This window comes from Sciurus vulgaris (genome assembly GCF_902686455.1).
Source record: "Sciurus vulgaris genome assembly, chromosome: 14".
Taxonomy (NCBI): Eukaryota; Metazoa; Chordata; class Mammalia; order Rodentia; family Sciuridae; genus Sciurus; species Sciurus vulgaris.
This window is the reverse complement of record NC_136475.1, coordinates 27,390,109-27,408,939: the sequence shown is the minus strand read 5'-3', so window position 1 is coordinate 27,408,939 and position 18,831 is coordinate 27,390,109. Positions and strand designations below refer to the sequence as shown.

The 18,831-nt window shown below is 33.7% G+C and overlaps 1 protein-coding gene across 9 annotated transcripts in view; it reads right to left on the bottom strand.

The window, feature by feature from the left end:
* Positions 1–2,774: 2,774 nt before the first annotated feature.
* The window catches only part of ZNF638 (zinc finger protein 638), a 102,969-nt gene continuing 86,912 nt past the window's right edge, over positions 2,775–18,831 (bottom strand). For 7 of the 9 annotated variants that reach the window (XM_079111397.1, XM_079111398.1, XM_079111399.1 and 4 more), the window contains 9 exons: positions 17,918–18,043; positions 15,934–15,971; positions 10,377–11,589; positions 9,726–9,791; positions 7,958–8,900; positions 7,036–7,143; positions 5,758–5,859; positions 4,682–4,800; positions 2,775–3,093 (listed from right to left, as the gene is read on the bottom strand). In XM_079111397.1, coding sequence (XP_078967523.1) covers positions 3,028–3,093; positions 4,682–4,800; positions 5,758–5,859; positions 7,036–7,143; positions 7,958–8,900; positions 9,726–9,791; positions 10,377–11,589; positions 15,934–15,971; positions 17,918–18,043 — 2,781 coding nt within the window. In that variant the 3' untranslated portion in view covers positions 2,775–3,027. The remainder of the gene's footprint in view (positions 3,094–4,681; positions 4,801–5,757; positions 5,860–7,035; positions 7,144–7,957; positions 8,901–9,725; positions 9,792–10,376; positions 11,590–15,933; positions 15,972–17,917; positions 18,044–18,831) is intronic. The other 2 variants (XM_079111400.1, XM_079111405.1) reach the window with 1 other exon arrangement.

Below are 18,831 nucleotides of genomic sequence, written 5' to 3'. Positions count from 1 at the left end.
GACTTATCGGCTAGCACAATGTATGGACCTTATTCGGATGTGGATTCAGACAGTAAAAAACCAAGCAACACACACAGTTGAAAACCTGAACTGGATTAAGTAATATTGGTTACATTAAAAAGATTCTTGGGGACAAGGGATGTAGCTTGTCTAGCATTTGGGAAGCCCTGGGTCCAATACCAAGCACCACCAAAAAAGAAAAAAAGAATTTTCAACTTTTAGAAATACACAATGAAATATTTATGGGTAAAATAACATGCTAAGTTTTACTTTAACATAATACAAGAGAGTCAGGTAGTGAGACATAAACGTATACTACATGTATCTTACTGGCCTTGAGTTAATAATGGTTGAAACTGGGTTTAGTATGAAGATATACTGGATAAATTATCCTGACTTTTTAAAATGTTTGACATTTTTTTCCACCAATTATACTAAACTAAAATAAATTCAGTTTTAGAAACTAAACTCCCTGTAATTAAAAAAAAAAAAAAAAAAAAAATACAAAGGAGCAGTTTTGGAGAGGTAGGTTTCCACAGCATTCTATAATAGCAAGTGGAATAAATTCCAAAACTTAAAGAGAGGTCATGTTGAATGCCATCTACTTTTGCTTTGGCATCAAGGTGTTGAAATGACAGAACCTATAAAGGAGGCTGTAATCCAAATTACATCCCTCAAGCCACTAATAAGCAGAAACTGCTATGAACATGCATATTCCATATGTGTGGTATGACTAAAGGAAGGAGGCATTTCAAAGTTTCCTGAAAACATCAAGAATTGGAAAATTATATGCAAAGAACTGCTTATTTTTTTAAAAACCTCACTTGTACTTGGAGTTCCATGATAAAAAATAACCAGCAAGAAGCACTAGAGAGGAATATCATTTATCATGTCAGTATCAATCACTAGAATGAAACAAAAAAAATCTGTATCATTTTTATGCTTTAGCATAAAATCATTCCTTTTATTCAAATGTAGACTAGAAATTCCAAAATAGCTTTTTCCACCCCCACATAATTATTTAGAAGGAAATAAAAGAGTTTGACTTTTATTAAGTCAAACTTAAGATTAAACTCTAATGTTGATCCAGACAAATTAAAGCAGCATGTAAATTCCCTTGTTATAAAAATTACAAAAGCAGACCTAGGAGAAATGCAAGATTCTTACTCACTCTGGTGCTTTAGATTGCTGTACCTTATTCTCCAGCCTTTTACTAGTTCTTCTTCCTCCTATTACCTCACCTACTTACATGGGTTGTAATTCCAACAGACTCTTGACATTTCCCTCTCCTTACTCCACTTTCTATCTGTGTTATATAGTCTTTTGTAGTGTTGCTGAGGCTATGGCTAAATCTTAACTGAATGTGCATTGAGTTTTGTGGGAGGTAACAAGGAATGGCTATTTTTTTTTTTTTTTTCTTTTTTGTGGTATTAGGGATTGAACTCAGATGCACTCTACCACTGAGTTACCACATATTTGGGGCATTGTCATCTTGCTAAGCTGCTGAGGCTGACCTAGAACTTGGGATCCTCCTGCCTCAGCCTCCTGAATCACTGGGTTTAACAGGCATGTGCTATAGCACCTGGCAAGAAGTGCTATTTTCTGATCTTCCCTCTACTTCTTATTGGCTCTGATGTAACTCCTGTGCTGTCATGGGAATAAGAGATCTAAAAAGTTGTTTTATTGTTATTCTTTCATTCTCTTTCTATTATTACTGGGCACATTCTAAGGAATCACCTACTAAAACAATTCTGAAATATGACCTAATCTAAATATTTACAGTATAGGACTAGTTCAGCACCTTCTAACAATCCACTTAATTATTTTTGTTACTCTGACAACTTTTTACAAAAATATTAGATAATAACCTAAAGGGTTTAAAAATCATTGTAAACCTGGTATGGTGGTGCACATCTGTAATGCCAGCAGCTCAGGAGGTTGAGACAGGAGGATCAAGAGTTCAAAGCCAGCCTCAGTAATAGTGAGGTGCTAAAGCAACCCTGTGAGATAGACTCTTAAAAAAAAGCAAAATAGGGCTGGAGACATGGCTCAGTGGTTTAGTGACTGAGCTTAATCACCAGTACCAAAAAAAAAAAAAAAAAAAAAAAAAAAAAAAAAAAAAAAATGTAAAGATTCACAGGAAGTAAAGGCTACTCTGTAGGTTCAAGCTAATAATGGCTTGAGAAGTGCTACTTTAAAGCTACTTTAAAAGGCTCCTGGCAGAAGTGGTATTAACAGAAGCAGGGGGGAAAAAAATCTTCAGAACACATCTGAAAATTAAAGTCGACCAGGTGTGGTTGTGCATACCTTGTAATCCCAGTGACTGAAAAGGTTGAGGCAGGAGGATTGCAAGTTCAAGACTAGCCTCAGCAATTTAGCAAGGCCCTAAGGCAACTTAGCGAGACCCTATCTCAAAATAAAAAAAAAAAAAAAAATAGGGCTGGGGATGTGGTTCAGTGGTCAAGCACTCCGGGGTTCAATACCCAGTACCAATAAATAAATAGGTAAAATTAAATTAAAGCAATAGCTTATTCAAAACTTACCTGGGTCAAAGATGATGTAAACTAATTTTATCTAGAAAAATCGAGCATTTAAAGAAATCTTTGACTTGTAAAACATGGATGGATGAACAAAGTTAAACATTGTCATTCTATGACTTCCAGTAATATGTGAAGAATTCCCAAACATCCCAAATCCCAGGGGTTGTAGAAAGAACCTTGTCTGCAATCAGAGGCAAGCAAGTTTTTAATAAATCAGCCACAAATACAACATGGTATTTTAAATATACAGTAGGAACATTTATTTTAACACTTCTAAAAGACATTTCTCCATGCCTGATGATTTGATATAAAAATCAAACCCATCATACTTTCCCCATCAGTCTCTCTACATCAAGGGCAATCAGAAATTTGTACAACATGAATATTTGCTTCTGAAACAAAAATTACAAATTAAGTGATAACAAAAATACACAAATCAACTGGACCCTAAACAAATTTCTAATGAATTCTTTCCCCTTTCTCTCAATCACCTAGAGCTTCTTTCTTCAGCCTCATTTTGCTCCTTTTCCTTTCTTTGCTTGGCCATGAACTTCTGTGAAAGCAATTTGCAATATGAAATAATTATTAGATATTATTTTCCTGAATGTAAAAATCTTTCTAATGTATTTCATTGCATTTACTATTTAAAAGTGCCCACCTTTAAAAAATAAAGATTACAAACACAGTGCCTTTTATTAGTATTCCTTCTCTTCATTCATCAATCTTCTGATATTTTACGATATACCAAGCTTTATGCTTGGTGCTTGAAGATTTAGTGGTGAACAAGATAGACATTGTATACAACAATCAAAGAACAAAAATAAACAAGGTAATTTTGGGTAGTAGTAAGCACTCTAAAATTATAACAAGGCAACTGATTAGGTTGACTTGGGGTGAGGGCAAGATGGAATGTCCTATTTTAGCTAGGTCTTTCTTAAGCAAAGGTGTTTCTGAGGAGCTGATATTTGAGTTGAAACCAAAAAGATGAGGAAGACCTGGGGTCAAGAAGAGGAATTGAGAGAAAGGAAAGGAACAGCAATATAAAGATATAAAGCTGGCAAGGAGCCCTCATGAATAAAAAAGCAGAACAAAAGACCAGGTATAGGGCTGGGGATGTGGTCAAGGGGTAGAGTGCACTTGTGTTCAATTCTCAGTACTGTAGGGGAAAAAAAAAGAGAAAGCCAGAAAAGTTGGGATATAGCCAGTAAATAAAAAGCTGACTTCAGAGAAGTTCCAAAGCAGATCAGGTAGGGCTATATGGACCCACAATAAGAAGTTTAAATATTATTTCAAGAGCCCTATGACAGGGAGTTTAAATGGAAAATGACACAATAAAGCTAAATGCACAGGGAACATAAGCAAAATGTATGAGGGTCTGAGCCTAGAACAAAACAGCTAGGATTAAATCCTAGGTCTTCCACTAACTAGCTATGTGACCTTGGGTTTAGAAATGTAATCCTGAGTCTGAGTCTTCATCTCTAAAGCTGGAATAACATCTACCTTTTAAAGTTGACGAGGGGATTTAAATAAGTTTTCAGCACATAGTAGCTCAGTGTTTGATGAGTGTCTGTGACATAAATTCGATAGAAAGGACACATAAAACAATCTCAAACATTCAGGAGTAATCAGAACATTGCTTCAATGGCTAAGGATGATTCTCTAGAGCAGCGCTGCCTAAACATGCAAAACTTTAAAAAGAGGGCTTTGTGATCAATCAATTTAGGAAATTGCATTACATAAGCTTAAGCAGGATTCTTTATGGCTAGCAACTAAAAATTTTATTGTTTCCCATATATTACTTACTGGAAGAAAGGTTAGTATGCTAACACGTATATGACTTTGTAACAGGGTATCAGAATATGTAGTTTCTCACACTTTAATTGAGTGTCACGTGAGACTATTGATCTGCAGAATCTACTCTGGCAAATGCTATCGTTTAAGGAAAAGAAATAAGGGCTAGAAATCACTAGCAAGGTACAGTGAAGAAGAAAATAAGATTTTGGACTTAGATGAATAAAAGGACAAGAACATCTAAAAGTTCTTGCAAAGGGGAAAAATGTATATTTGGGATAGATATTTAGTTCAATTATAAGACAATAATAGCACCTGGAGATTTTTAGGAGTTAATAAGTAAAAATTACCTCTGTATTTTGCTTATGACGTGTACTCTTGCAGTGATTTGTCATTGCTTTTTCACCTGAGTAGAAGAGGGAACAAATTGGACAGAAAAATCCAGCCTTCGGTACAAGAAAATCTAAATCTTTAAGATAGAGTGAGAAGAGAAAGGAAGAAAATTAATAATGTTTTAACAGATCAGTCTATCCAAACATATTAAAAGAGTATGTATACTTACATATAAGGATAGTAAACACTATATACTCAGGAATCAAGAGCAATAACTTTAATTACAAAACAATTTTTAATTTTTTAAGAAATTATAACCAGGTACAGTAGCAAATGCCGGTAATCTCAGAAATTTGGGAGGCTGAGGCAGGAGAATCAAAGTTTAAGACTAGCCTCAGTAACTTAGGAAGAACATGTCTCAAAATTTAAAAAGGACTGGGAATGTAGCACAGTGGTAAAATGCCCCTGGGTTCAATCCCCAGTAACCAAAAAAGAAAAAAAAAAAAAAAATTAAAAAAATTCAGAGACTCTTAGGAATGCCAGAATTCCACTAAAATGGTATAATGCAAACTGAATAAATTCTCATGGATAAGGTTGAATTAGAAAGAACTGTTCCATTATCCTTCAGAATAGAATCTGACAGAGTCAAAAATAAACATTTTAGGAATACCCTGTTAAAAAATAAGAGGCAGAAGCAGAATAATGGGCAACTGCTTGTGGAGTGTACTAGCTGAACAAACAAGGACCCCTCAGCTTACCTCATAAAGAATCATGAAAAAAGTTTGCAAACTTAATTTTTTTTTTGCATATTCTGCCTAACTGGAGTTTCTGTCTGGGCAAGTGCAACTCAATTCTCACCACAGCAGCAAAGAAAGCACCAGAAATAACACAGGAAACATATATGCCAGGTTTTTTTAAAAGAGGGCAATAAAAATATCCCTGCCATGTATTAAAAAAAAAAAAAAAAGGCCTACTTAAGCTGTTTTCAGAAATAACAAGCAAGATTATTCAATAATTCATTTAAATAACAGAATAATTATTGTGGTACAGAATTTTTATAGGGAAAAGGAAAAGAATGTAATTTTTACTTTACCTTCTGGGATATCAGGTGTCACTGATTTGCCTAAAGAAGAGTCTTCAATCTTCTTGCGTTTTCGATCTGGTTCTGAATCCTTTAATCCAGATTCTTCATCAACTAAAGTCATTAAAAAATTTCAAGGAAAAAAGGAAGCTATTCAAAATAGATTTACAGACTTTGTGAAGTTAGTGCTGGATAATCCCTACCTTCAATGACTAACTTAGAAATCAAAGGAAATCCTCCTTGGTTTATACCACCTAACTATTCTGCATTTACTATTCTCTAGACTGTCTGATGTCAAAAAGTATATGGGTCAATCTGTTTAGATTTATTAAATGCATTTAGAGGTAAAGGGCTAAAGCTAGCAGAAAATCTTATTTATATAAAGTTTCAGAATAAATTTACAGGGGAACAGAAGTAGTCAAGTTCTACAGTTACTAGGAAGAGTTAACTTGTCTATGTAAGGTGCTAGGTTGAGGAGTTAAGTGGAAATTAGGGGAAAGGATACTAGGAGAGAATAATTCTGATGTATCCCCCCCACCGTCAACCTAGAAAATTAATGAGCCTAAACTGATAGACTAAAACAGAATTAAAAGTGAAATTATAAATATTAAAGCTCAGCAAAGTGAATGACCTCTAATGGGCTGTGGATAGCACTCTGGGCCCAGCTGAGATAAGATTCAAAGAACTTCTTGGAATGAATCATGGTTGATAATTTTTCCTTACAGAAAATAGAACAGGAAGACAAGGAGGGTGCTGCAAAGAGAATGGTAAAGGAAGACCCTTATAGTGCTATTTAAATCATCCTGGCAATAAATTCCCTGAAATCAGGAACTCTGTGTTCTTTCCTATACTTTTCAGCATTTTACTAGAGAGAGTATCCAATATGATGGACACAAAGCCAAACACTTGTTGAGTGAAGTATTCTCCCTTGCTGGACACTATTCCTTTTTTTGTTTCAACTTAAATTTTATTAATGTTATTCGGACATTTTGTTATTGTTTGGCTGCTTGGAAGCATGAAAAATAGTTAGATCATTTCTACCTGATGCTGCAACATTGGAAGAACCTTTTATAGATCATTTTCACAAATACATCTCATTGTAATATCAATGTTCCATTATGTCTCTAAATTATAAAGATAAAAATCATATCAGTACCTAATAATTCTAAACCTGCCATTTTCCACTCCTGTTTTATTCTACTGCTTTTCTACTTAGATGGTAATCTTTGGAACTTTTATCACCATCTCATGCTATGTAACTGTCTCCACACCCCAACAATCCTGCTTTACCTTCACTAATTTGGAAGGCCTCTTCACCTTTTGCTGATTCTGTTGCAACAGCTTTTTCTGAGGGTGGTGCTTTACCACCAATTCTAATTCTCTTCGTTGGTGTTTTAGCTTTAAAACAGAAAGACTAAATTTATTGCTCTAGTAATAGTATTTAAACTGCTTTAAGTTAAACATATTGAATTGAATAACAATTTCAACCCTTTAGTTTTAGAAAACAATACCCAAAGCTGAGAAGAAACCCTATTTCTATTATAAAATAGAATTCATTTAATAAATATTCCTTGTAGTTAAAACATCCTATGTTCCCATTTATCACATTCCAAACAACTCTTCTTCCCTATCTTCTTTACTTAAGGTGGCTACACATGTTTTTAAAATTTATTACATAAGACTGTGGGGACTTAGTATTTTATTCTTAGTTGGTTTAAATCTCCCCAGATTTTCTTTAATGGAAATTATCGCCTTCAAATCCTACAAGTGCTGCTCTATTATTCTAAACCATCAAAATATTACTTTAAAATAAAATTGCACACATGAATTGTTCTAAATCCTAAGTTTAAACAAAAACTGGATGGCAGTGTGGTATAAACATCCTTCTAATCATCAAAAGCTGTGTTTCCCACAATGTAAATATAGTATTATCATTCCAATTCTAATTTGGCTACTCTATAGCTTGTTTTCTGGTTTTGACATCCTTTCTTGACGTTTAACAACTTGGAGTAGAAGTTCTGCTCTAAAATTAAGGGAACTATGTGAAACTTGTATACATTTCTTTGGAAAATATTGTCGGGTATAACTCTTATTTGCTGGCTTATATCGATGCAGGGTGAAATTACTGGTAATGCCACAACATATATTTTTACATTAATTTTAAATATAACCCTCTCAAAAAACATGAAAACTACCACTTCCAAGAATCTACCTGCTAAGTGTCTTTCAATCATGGTTTTCAGATCTTCTGTAATATTCTCATTTACTGGACCTGTTTGGGACAAGGCTTCAAGTTTTGTCTTCTTTGTGTCCATGGCTCTCTTCTTTCTATCTCCTCTTTTATCTAGAGGACCATCATTTTTGCTTTGTGCTAATTCAACTTTTAAATCACTGTCTCCATCTTCCTCCTCTCCAACTTCATCAACAGTAACAAAATTAAGTTCTTCTTTAAGGTTGTTAAAATCAGCCAGAGAGTCTTCATCCTCTTCAGTTACTTCATCCAAAGTCACTAAATGCAAATCACTGCTGTCATCCTGTATTTCATCTACAGTGACTAAAGTAGAAGGATCTTCTGGCATCTGAGAAGAAATGAACCCAATGGAATCCCTTACAGCATTTCCTTCATCTCCTTTAGCATTTAAAGTGGCAAAAGTTATGTCTGCTGACTCATTTAAAGGTAGCTCTTCTACTTCTCCAATTTCATCCACAGTTACCAAGCGTTCTTGTTTGAGAAGATCTTGTTCTTCAGCCACTGATAGAACAGTAACATCTTTCGGTTCACTGTGGGAAATGCAATCATCCTGGTCAATTAATTCATCTAATGTAAGAAGTGAATTTGAATTTTTTACCATTTCTTCCATATTTAGTTCTTCTTCATCAATTACTTCATCCACAGTGACTAGAGCTTGTGCAGCTGCATCTTCCTCTTCCCCAATCTCATCCAATGTTACAAAAGATAATTCTCCCTCAACACCATGAGAAGCAGATGTTTTCCCTTTCTTTTTTTTCAAGTTAAGTTCAGAGGAAGGAGTATTTTTAAGAGCTTCTTTCCTTTTTCCCTTTAATGGATTCTGCTTGGCTTGAGAAGAATTCACTTCTTCTATAACCTCATCCACAGTAACAAATTCATCCAAGTTAAATGGAAATAATGGTTCCTGTTGGAAAGTTAAAAATCACAGCATTAACAATTATTGACCACTCAGGTTGCAAATGGTCACAATAAATGTGCAGGCAGATCATTTGTATGAATTTTACTGCAGTTTCCTATAAGTTAAAATAAAAATAAAAATTTTTTAAAGCCTCCACAAACAGATTAAGTATAATTCATACAGTAAATGTTAAAGGGAGTCAACGCTATCCATCTTCCAATTTCACAATTACTTCTTACATGATGAGTTTTGCAATACAACAATGGCATAAAAATACCACATTTAAGCATCTGTCAAACAATATAAAGAATTTACTCTTCCACATGTTAAATATCTAGTAAGTGCTCTGGGACACTTAATGGACTTTTAAAAGCTAGAAAGTAAATAGCTCAGATTGTTCCATTGACCAGTTTACTTACAATACATATTTTAACTTATACAATGCTAAGAAATAAAGTTCATATTTTGATAAAGTTACATGAAATCATTATTAGTTAATGTAATCATTTTTGAAAATAACACATCTGTAATTTGAAAAACAGTGCCTACAGAAACCAATTTTCATTAGTGCTCCTACATTTAGTATGCTATCAATGATCAACTACAAGTACATGTAATAAACTCAGTAGCCTACTGCAAAATAAAAAATTTTGGTAGTAGAATTAGTGCTAGGGTCAAAAATAAAACATTTCACTGCCATTTCTTACTCTATACCTCTCCAACTCTAAACATTTTATCAACTATTTTAAGGCAGACTCAAGTTATAAGACAGATGAATTCTTCGATGGGAGGATGGAAATGAAGGGCTGGTGTTAATGGATTATTTTTTACCTCTTTAGATTTGGAACTTCTACCAGTGGTGCTTTTAAAATTCTTAGTGTTTTGCCCAGACAAAGCCTGAAATATTAAGTAAGAAATATAGGAAAATAGAATTTACATCCAGGTTATTAATGTTCTTTAAAAAAAAAACAACAAAAAAACCACAAAACAGAACTTAACACAATTATGCAAATATTTAACAAGTATACAAAACTAAGTTACTGGTCATTTAATAGTACAGGCATAGTCTCTGTAAGTTGTAGCTAAATTCAGTTTTACAGATCTTTTCTTTACTATATCCACAATCTCTGAGTTGGACAATTAAGTGACCAAATAAAGGAAGCTTCAAATTCAAAGAAAAATTTTCTCACTCAGGAGAATACTAAATCACCTTAGGAGATTCACTACAGACCTTCCTTTTAAACCAAAGTTACACTTTTTACCAAATAATGCTTTTCCAACTAATTATGAATTTTGAGCTTTATATTCTAAATGCTTACTGGCTTAACTCAATGGAATTGTTTAAGAAAGGGAAATGAGAGCTTGTGGGGGCAGAGGGAGGAGGTGAAAATATGAAACAAGGTTACATCTCCTACTCCATAGCTACAGCAACAGAGCTAAGCACTTCAAAGACACACTGAGTCATCTTCTTACTCTCCTCACCTTATTGTTGCTGTCATCCCGTTTCATGATGGAAGGTCTAGCCTCTGTTTCCTGAGACTGTTTGGTTATTTCCTTGTAATCCAGTTTAGAATCCTTGCCTTGCAGGGCTGAGATCTTTCCACTACCTCCTCTGGTAACACCACTCTGAGTGGGTTTGAATTTACTGCTGCTTTCTGCCAAGCCTGACCTGGTACTTTTGAGTAGACCAAGTTCCTTGGCTGAAAGTTTCTTTTCAGTATTTACTTGATCTCTGAGCGCAGATTTTAGAAAACTTTTCTGATTTTCAGTTTTTGCCGCCGTAGTTTTTGCCTTAGGAGAAGAGACCATAGCAGCCTTAATGTTTGATTTACTGCTAGATGCATTTGATACAGCCAGCATACTAGTTTTACCAGTTTCATCAGGCTCATTGGTCTGACCCACTCCTTTATTTGGGCAGGCCTTGATTACAATGTTTTCTGCAGGCTTTTCTTTCACTGCTACCATAATCTCCAATTTTTCTGCAACCATCTTAGCTTCATTCTTTGCAGCCTTCTCTGTTCCTATCTGTAGATCCGTTCTGGTTTCCTTGGTATTAATTTCATTCTCCTCCTTTTCATCCATGTTGCTTTTTTCAGAAATATCCTTTTTGCTCACTATCTTCTCATCCCCAGTACAAATTCCTGATGCTACAGTCGTAACACAAGTTGATGGCACTATTCCTGAAATACTTTGTTTGTCCACTTCGGCTACGGCTTCTACCATAGACTGTGTGATTCCAGAAAAGAAATCTTCTGTTTCAGACGGAGAATCTTCTAGAATTCCTTTGATATTCCTTTCTTCTATAAGTACACTATCTGATATTGGTAATTCTGTTCCAGGGTTCATAATTTCTGCCTCTTCCTTCTCAAAGTCACTGGTACACACCTGTTGATTTAAAGCAGACTCCTCTATATTTTCCACAAATAATTCAATACTAGCCGGAGTGGATGCTACAAGAGGAATTTCTATGTTGACCTCCTCCCCTTGAGTTTCAATTTCCAATGTTTCAATAGCAAAATCAGAGTCACACAGCGCTTTTTCAGGTTCTTCCTCACAAGGCTCTTCCTGCTGTATGAAAGTTTCTGTCTGAATATTGGGAGTAGTTTCTTCTTCAACCTCACTAGGTTTAACAGAGGGACTATCAGCTGCTTTCTGCACCTCACTTTCATCAACTGGACTGTTTTTCAAGTCAGGGCTAAAAGTATTTAAAAACAAAAAGAACACAAACAAAAACAAACAAAAATCAAACTATGATGAGAATTCAACCATTATAAATAATTCTGTTGATGCCAATTGTAAAGACTTCCTGAAGCATTCGTAATAAGCACTGGGAAATCCAGTCAATCAGCATTAAAGTGGTTAAGATGTTCTGGTGTAAGTATGTAAACAATGTAAAAATTTAAGAGATCCTTCATCCTACTGAGGTTTTTTGGCTTTTTTTTTTTTTTTTTTTGGTGGTACTGTGAATTAAACCCAGGGGTTCTCTACCCCTGAGCTAGATCATCAGCCCTTTTTTTTACTTTGAAACAATGTCTCACTAAGTTACCCAGGCTCAATCCAACTTCTGATCCTCCTGACTCAGCCTCCCAAGTTGCTAGGACTTTAGGCATGTGGCACCCCACCTGGTTTGAAGATTTCTCTTTAATTCAAAGGAAACAATGACAGACGTATGACTGTTGATATGTTTGTTCATTTTACTCCTCTGAGTTATAATCAATATTTTTTCTGCTGTGTCAAGTTTATACTTCATACTGGAAGACCAAATGTGAATTTGAGATACCATGAATTATTACTAGAGGTCCTATCCTCTCATCAGAGGTAAATGAAATAAGAAAATATGTATACAGTTCTACAATTAAATTAAAATTCTGTATGTGAACTTTACCTAAAAAAAAAAAAAAAAAAAAAAAAAAAAAAAAAAAAAAACTGGTAGGGGGAAATGCCACTCTTAACCATATCCCCTCATTTTCGGATGTGAGAGATGTAAAAATTTGCTTTCAATCTCCCACGAATTATACTTATTAATGATATACTTAAAAGGAGATTTCTCTTTGGAAATATTTTTTAAATAACTGTTGGAAACTTATAGGTGAAACGGATAGAACATGAACATACCGTCTTATTATAAAACATTTATCTCTGGCTACATTATAGAAAGGAATATATGTTCTTATTAAAATAAACCTTTCTAGTGACTAAAAATAATATAAAATTCTAATTATTCAGAAGAAATAGAGAAAATACACACCCAAGTACATGTAATTGATGTTATCTCATCATGGTCTTCCCAAACCCAAAGCAAACGAAAGTGTGTGATCTTATAATTCCACTACTTACACTGAGGCAGAGACAAAATAAAGTATTTTTAATATTAATGTTCTGTAGATCAGAATTTATCTTAGGAGAATAAGGAACATCTTAGCTTTTGAAGACAATATCTAGCATGCTGGCAACACAAATTAATGTTTAACAAATATATTTACATAATTACATTAGAAGCAGCAAGTTGGAGGAAAACACCAGAAAATGATGGTTACCCTACCAACACTTCACAGTTAAGAGTACTAATTTGACATGCTTCTCCAAGGACAGTTACATATCCTTCAGTTGACAATGCAAGATGATGTGTACCTGTGTCCTGAGATGTTAATCATATTTAAGAAGAATGGAAAAGGTTCAAATCAGGGTCTAATCATTTGAACAAATAAACTTGTTCTCCCCAAAGGATGGTAAATTTAATTAGGCTTGCAAAGAAGAACAGAACACTTTTCTACTAGAAACACCTGTTTGTTCAAAAGTCGCAAAGGCACCAAGTTTGAATAATTTGAGCTAAACAGCCAGGAACCACAGACCTTAATATGTATTCTATTTACGGTAAAAGTTAAACTTTGTATGATGAAAGGCTAATTTCATTTGAAATAATTCACATCCTTTATATCAAAAATACCGATGGCTGATTTTAAGTGTTCCAAATTCTTAGGACTAGTCAAAATACAGTTTGTGACCAAGCACATACATGACAAAAGAAGTTGTCATATACACAGTTACACGAATATTATTTCTCAAAATATAAGATTCATTTCTGATGATGAAGAATAAACTCAAACTCCTGAATCATTACTGAACTGCATATTAACCCTAAAACCTTTACAAACATTTTTGGGGTTGGAAGAATTACAATGAAGAGGATCTTGATTCCTGGCTCAAGGATATAGCAAGACTTTTTCCCCTTTACCATATTTAAAGTTTGTCTATAAAAAGTTATTATATTTTATACAAAATGAATCACTATGCAGTTCTACACTTGAAAGAGAACATAGACTTACGTGGAAAAATGGTTTAATTCCATATTTGTCCTTCTGTGCTTCTCTTTAAAAATTTATAGAATTCATTTACCAAAAATCAATACCTGGCTAACATGGAAGAAAGCCTCAATAGTGATCAATTCAGGTTGGAAAGTCAGTTTGAGATGTCAAATAAGTGACATTATTAACGTCAAGAGTTAAATAAGAAGTCTTTTTAAAGACCAAAGGAAAACATAGTCATATTCTGGAAAATGGCACAAAAAAAGGATTCCAGTAAGGTTTTCATATCACAGGTATCTAATTTCCTATTCCCCGGTCCTACCCTGCACTCCCATAATTCCAGAATTTCAGAAAAGGCATAGAACAAAAGCTAAACATGAGAATGAGGGTTAACACCGTAAGACAGATATTCCAAGAAACTTTAGACTGTGACTACACAATACTGAAGATTAGTGTTTATTTCAGAGGCTCACTGGGTACTTCCTAATATTAGTGAATTAGGGAAATTAAATCTAGCATCCTTATTTGGAACCTTAGTCACATGGTAAGTAAATACTGATTGTATGGGGGGATGAAGACAGGCATAATGTGGATTATTATTAAATTATGAATATGATATTTTCTCTATGTGGGAAATTTAAATAGTTTACATTAATTATAAACAAAAGGATCATATTCATCATGAATGGGCAATCACAAGTACTTTATAAACATTATTATTTTCTTAGCATCAATTTCCTCTAAAAGAAATGTTATATATTCTGGCTATATCCCACATCTCTCTCCCTCATGTTATGTAAGTCAAAAAAAATTGGCAGCATACTAGAAATTAAGTATGAAATTATTAATGCTAGAATTTCTAAATTTTATAAGACTGAACTATCTGTAAATTCATTATTAATACATTTAATTTTAAAAGATACATCTAAACAATAAAAGAAAGGTAATGATCAATTACTACTATCAAAGAAAAGAAAACTATCAAAGAAAACTATCAAAGTACATAAAATGAATTTTGGGGACAGCCTACTTATTTACTAGTCACAGAGTTATTGTGGGCAAACTGTAGGTCTCTCTACACTACTATGTGTGGCACTGCTATTTATTGAGCCCTTTGTGGCTTTAAGAGAAAACATTGTTGGTTGTATTATTCTTTAGGTATGTGAATATAACTGGGTTGACAATGTACAACTTAAAAAAAAAGTAAGTGTTGACACATGTGGAAAATCCACGGCTTCAAAGTTACCCAACATATGTTAATGAACTCATAGTCATCTTTATCATCCAGAATAGTATAATTTTATAAAAACTACTGAGAAGAAAAACCCATAAGACATTCTGTTTTCAGGCATCTTAAAATGAGTGCATTAAATAACATAAATACTTTTTATATTTAAATACTTTCAAACTGCTGTTTCAAGTTTATATGTTCTTATAACATAGACTAACAAATACCAGTAATGAATTAGTACACAAGAGGTCAGCGAAATGTTCTAAGTCAGTGATTTGCAAAGAAAAGCAGTGAATGGCGGTTATTAACTGGTGGGATAAAGGGGATGACACAGAGTATCCAATAGAATGAAAATGTTAGTAAGGAGAGGGTTTACTTTACATGTGGTCAAATCAAGTTTGAATCACTAGTTTCTAGAGACTTTAAAAAAATCTTTCATCCTCTGAAAATACAAAGGACTTCATATTAACTTTTTTGTTTTTTTGAGAAATTTTCCTTTCCCCACTTCAGCTTCTAAAACTGTACAAATGTGTACACTAAAAATTATCTTTTTGTGTTTTAAACTGTATACACTGAAAATTATCTTTGTGTTTTAAACAAATGCAATTTTGTATTTTGGAGATTAAACACAATTACTATTGTGATTATTTTGGAATAGAGGAATCTAACAAAAAGAATATAATGTTGATCATGAAGTTGAACTGTTCAAGTCTCTGCAAAGCAATTTATAAAGAAGTAATATTTATATACTTAATCCAAACAGTAATATTTATATATTCAATTCATATAGTTTCTCTAAATCATCAACAAAACCTAAATGAGATAAAAACAAATAAACCCCTAAGTCAAAGAAACCAAAATTGAAAACCACAATGACTTCATATATATAAAGAATGAGTAAGAGGAATTTTTTGCTATCTAAGAATATTTACTACAAATATGGAAATACAATTCAGTTAACTAAATGCTATACAAAAATGTTAGCAAACTTAAAGCAACATACCTTTCTTTTTCTGGTTCTGGGTCCTTCTCATTCTGAGCCTGTAACACAATCCATATTTTGTAAAGAGGTTATTCTACTGGATTTTAAATATTCAGTTAATTTTTTTTTTAAGTCTAAAGCTTAATCCATTATATCCTATTGTTCTATATATAGTACACATACAAAAATCTACAAAATTTTATGGGACATCTGTAAAATTGCTCAGTTTAAGTTTTTAAAGGTGTCCTACATACAGAATGATGAAGCCTGATGAGTTAAAAATAAATGAACAGATAGTTTTCAGTGTTCACATAACTATCAGGTTCTAGAAATCTTTTTCTCATTAAAGACCACTAAGTTGTGTTACGCAGAAAAATTCACATATAGCAATTAAATTTTCTTTAATATTGACATGAATGAGAAACTATCTGTGGCTTAAAGAAAACCAATAAACCTAAAATATCAACATCCTCCTTGTGGAATTATTTTAAAAGATTTCTAATTATAAGGAAGACAATTTCCAGGGGCTGAAACTGTAGCTCAGTGACAGAGTGCTTGCCAAGCACATGTGAGGCATTGGGTTTGATCCTTAGCTCCACATATAAATAAATAAAATAATGGCGTTCTGTGCACCTACAACTACAAAAAAAAAAAAAAAATTCCAATTCAAAACACTTAGAAATGCTGGAACAACAATCCTTCCAAATATTTTTCTGAACTTTCAACAACATTCTGCCCACCCCCGCCCCCCAAAAGGTAAAAACTAAAAGATCAGTGCCTATGTACCAAGCACTATCTTAGGTATCTGGAAACATATCTGTGAACAAATGGCAAAAATATCTGCCATTGAGAGTTTATATACAGAAAAAGGAGGCCTTTTCTTTTAGGAATCATGCATTAGTCGAAATTGTCTTTCTAAAAGATTCTGTTGGAAAAACAAAAAAAAAAAACAAAGAATAGTACTTTACATAAAAATGAATAATCTGCTTAGAGAACCTCTTTTAAACAGGGTATGTGATAGGAGTCTAGACTACATTCTACTGGCATAGCAGAAATCAGTGACAGTCAATAAACCCTATCCAAAGATAATATTTATAAGCAGTCTTCCCGATCTGTGGAGTGGCCTCTTAGTGGGAACAAAACCCTATATGAAGGCAGAGGAAATCTGTAACAGGTACCTATATGAGCTATCTTCTCTCCCAATTCACAAGTAAAAGAGAAAAAGAAATTCATAGGAGTAAACATGATAAGCACATAAAACTGGTTCACAAAAGGTATTTCATACAACTGTAGCACTTAAAAAAAATTTAAAAATATCCCCAGAAAAATCCAATAAAAATGGAAGAGAAGATATAAACAATTAAGAGGAGAACTTTCCTCAGGTGAAGAATACACTGATCCTCCCCCCCGCCCCCCGCCCGCAGTACTGGGAATTGAACCCAGGGTCACTTTACCAATAAGCTACATCCCCAGTCCATTTTATTTTTTGAGACAGGGTTTCACTAAATTGTCCATGTTGACCTTGAACATGTGATCCTCCTGCCTCAGCCTCCCAAAATGCTGGAATTAAAGGCATATACTGCCGTGCCCAACTAAGAAGAGTTCCAATAAAATTTAATTTAAAACAAATATACATACTTCTTTCTCCCAGGAGGAAGTAATAAAGCAGCCTATATATCCTAGGACAATGATGATTCATATATGGAATCACTCCACCCACATGTCAAAAAATGCGTATTACATTTTTCAAAATTACCTCAATTTATTCTCATGAAGACAAATTTACACTGTTCCATAAACCATGACAATTGTGATTGCAAAACAAATTTTAAAAGAAAAAATATTTAAGCTCAGAACTAGTTTGACTACAGATTAAAAAACAAATTTTTTTTAAAAGAATAATTATTCAAACTACATTCAGAGTATATCTTCTGAGTTTCGGGTGAATGCTTTTTTTTTTTTTCATTTTCTAAAGGAACAACAACAACAACAAAAAGAAAGTTACCTCAGATAAATCCACCTTTGGAGATAATGTGCAGGTCAATACATGGTCACCTATGTTTTGTGGATTTTGTTTCAGAAAGCTGTACATTGATTGAGCAGATTCAGGACTTTCTAACTGAAGAATTGCCTTTAGAGAAGATTAAAAAAAAAGTATGAGTAGTTCCTAAAAAATTAAAAGTAGAATTACATTTATTTCAGTATGATCTAGCCATTTTTTTCCCCACACTCCCAAAAAACCTGAAAAAAAGGGACTCAAACATTTATTTGTACATATCAATTGACAGAAACATATTTACAACAGCCAAAAGGTAGAAGCAACAGAACTGTCCAAAGGATGAGTAGATTTTTAAAATGAGGTATAATGCATACAACAGAATATTGTTCAACCTTAGAGTGGAAATTCTGACACAAGATACAACATGGATGAACCTGAAAGACAAGTTATCATTTAGATATGAGGTGTTCCCTAAAACCTCATGTGTGAGTCAATGCAAAAGGATTTAGATGTTATGACAGCCTTAACCTAATCAGTGTGTTGATTCACTGTGATTAACTGGATGGTTACTGTAGACTGATAGGATGTGGCTGGAGGAGGTGGGCCACTTGGGGGTATTATCTTGGGATTTATATTTTGTCCTTGTTGAGCAGAGCTCTTTCTCTCTGCTTCCTGATGTGATGTCTTGAGCTGCTTTCCTCTACCATGTCCTTCCACTATGATGTTCTGCCTCACCTTGAGCCCTGAGGAATGGAGTCAGCTATCTATGGACTAAGACCTCTGAAACTGTGAGCCTCAAAATAAATTTTCCTCCTTTAAAATGGATTTATCATGTCTTTTGGTCACAGCAATGAAACTGCTGACTAAAACAATATACTAAGTGAACCCAGTCACTAAAGAGGAAATAAAGTACAATTCCA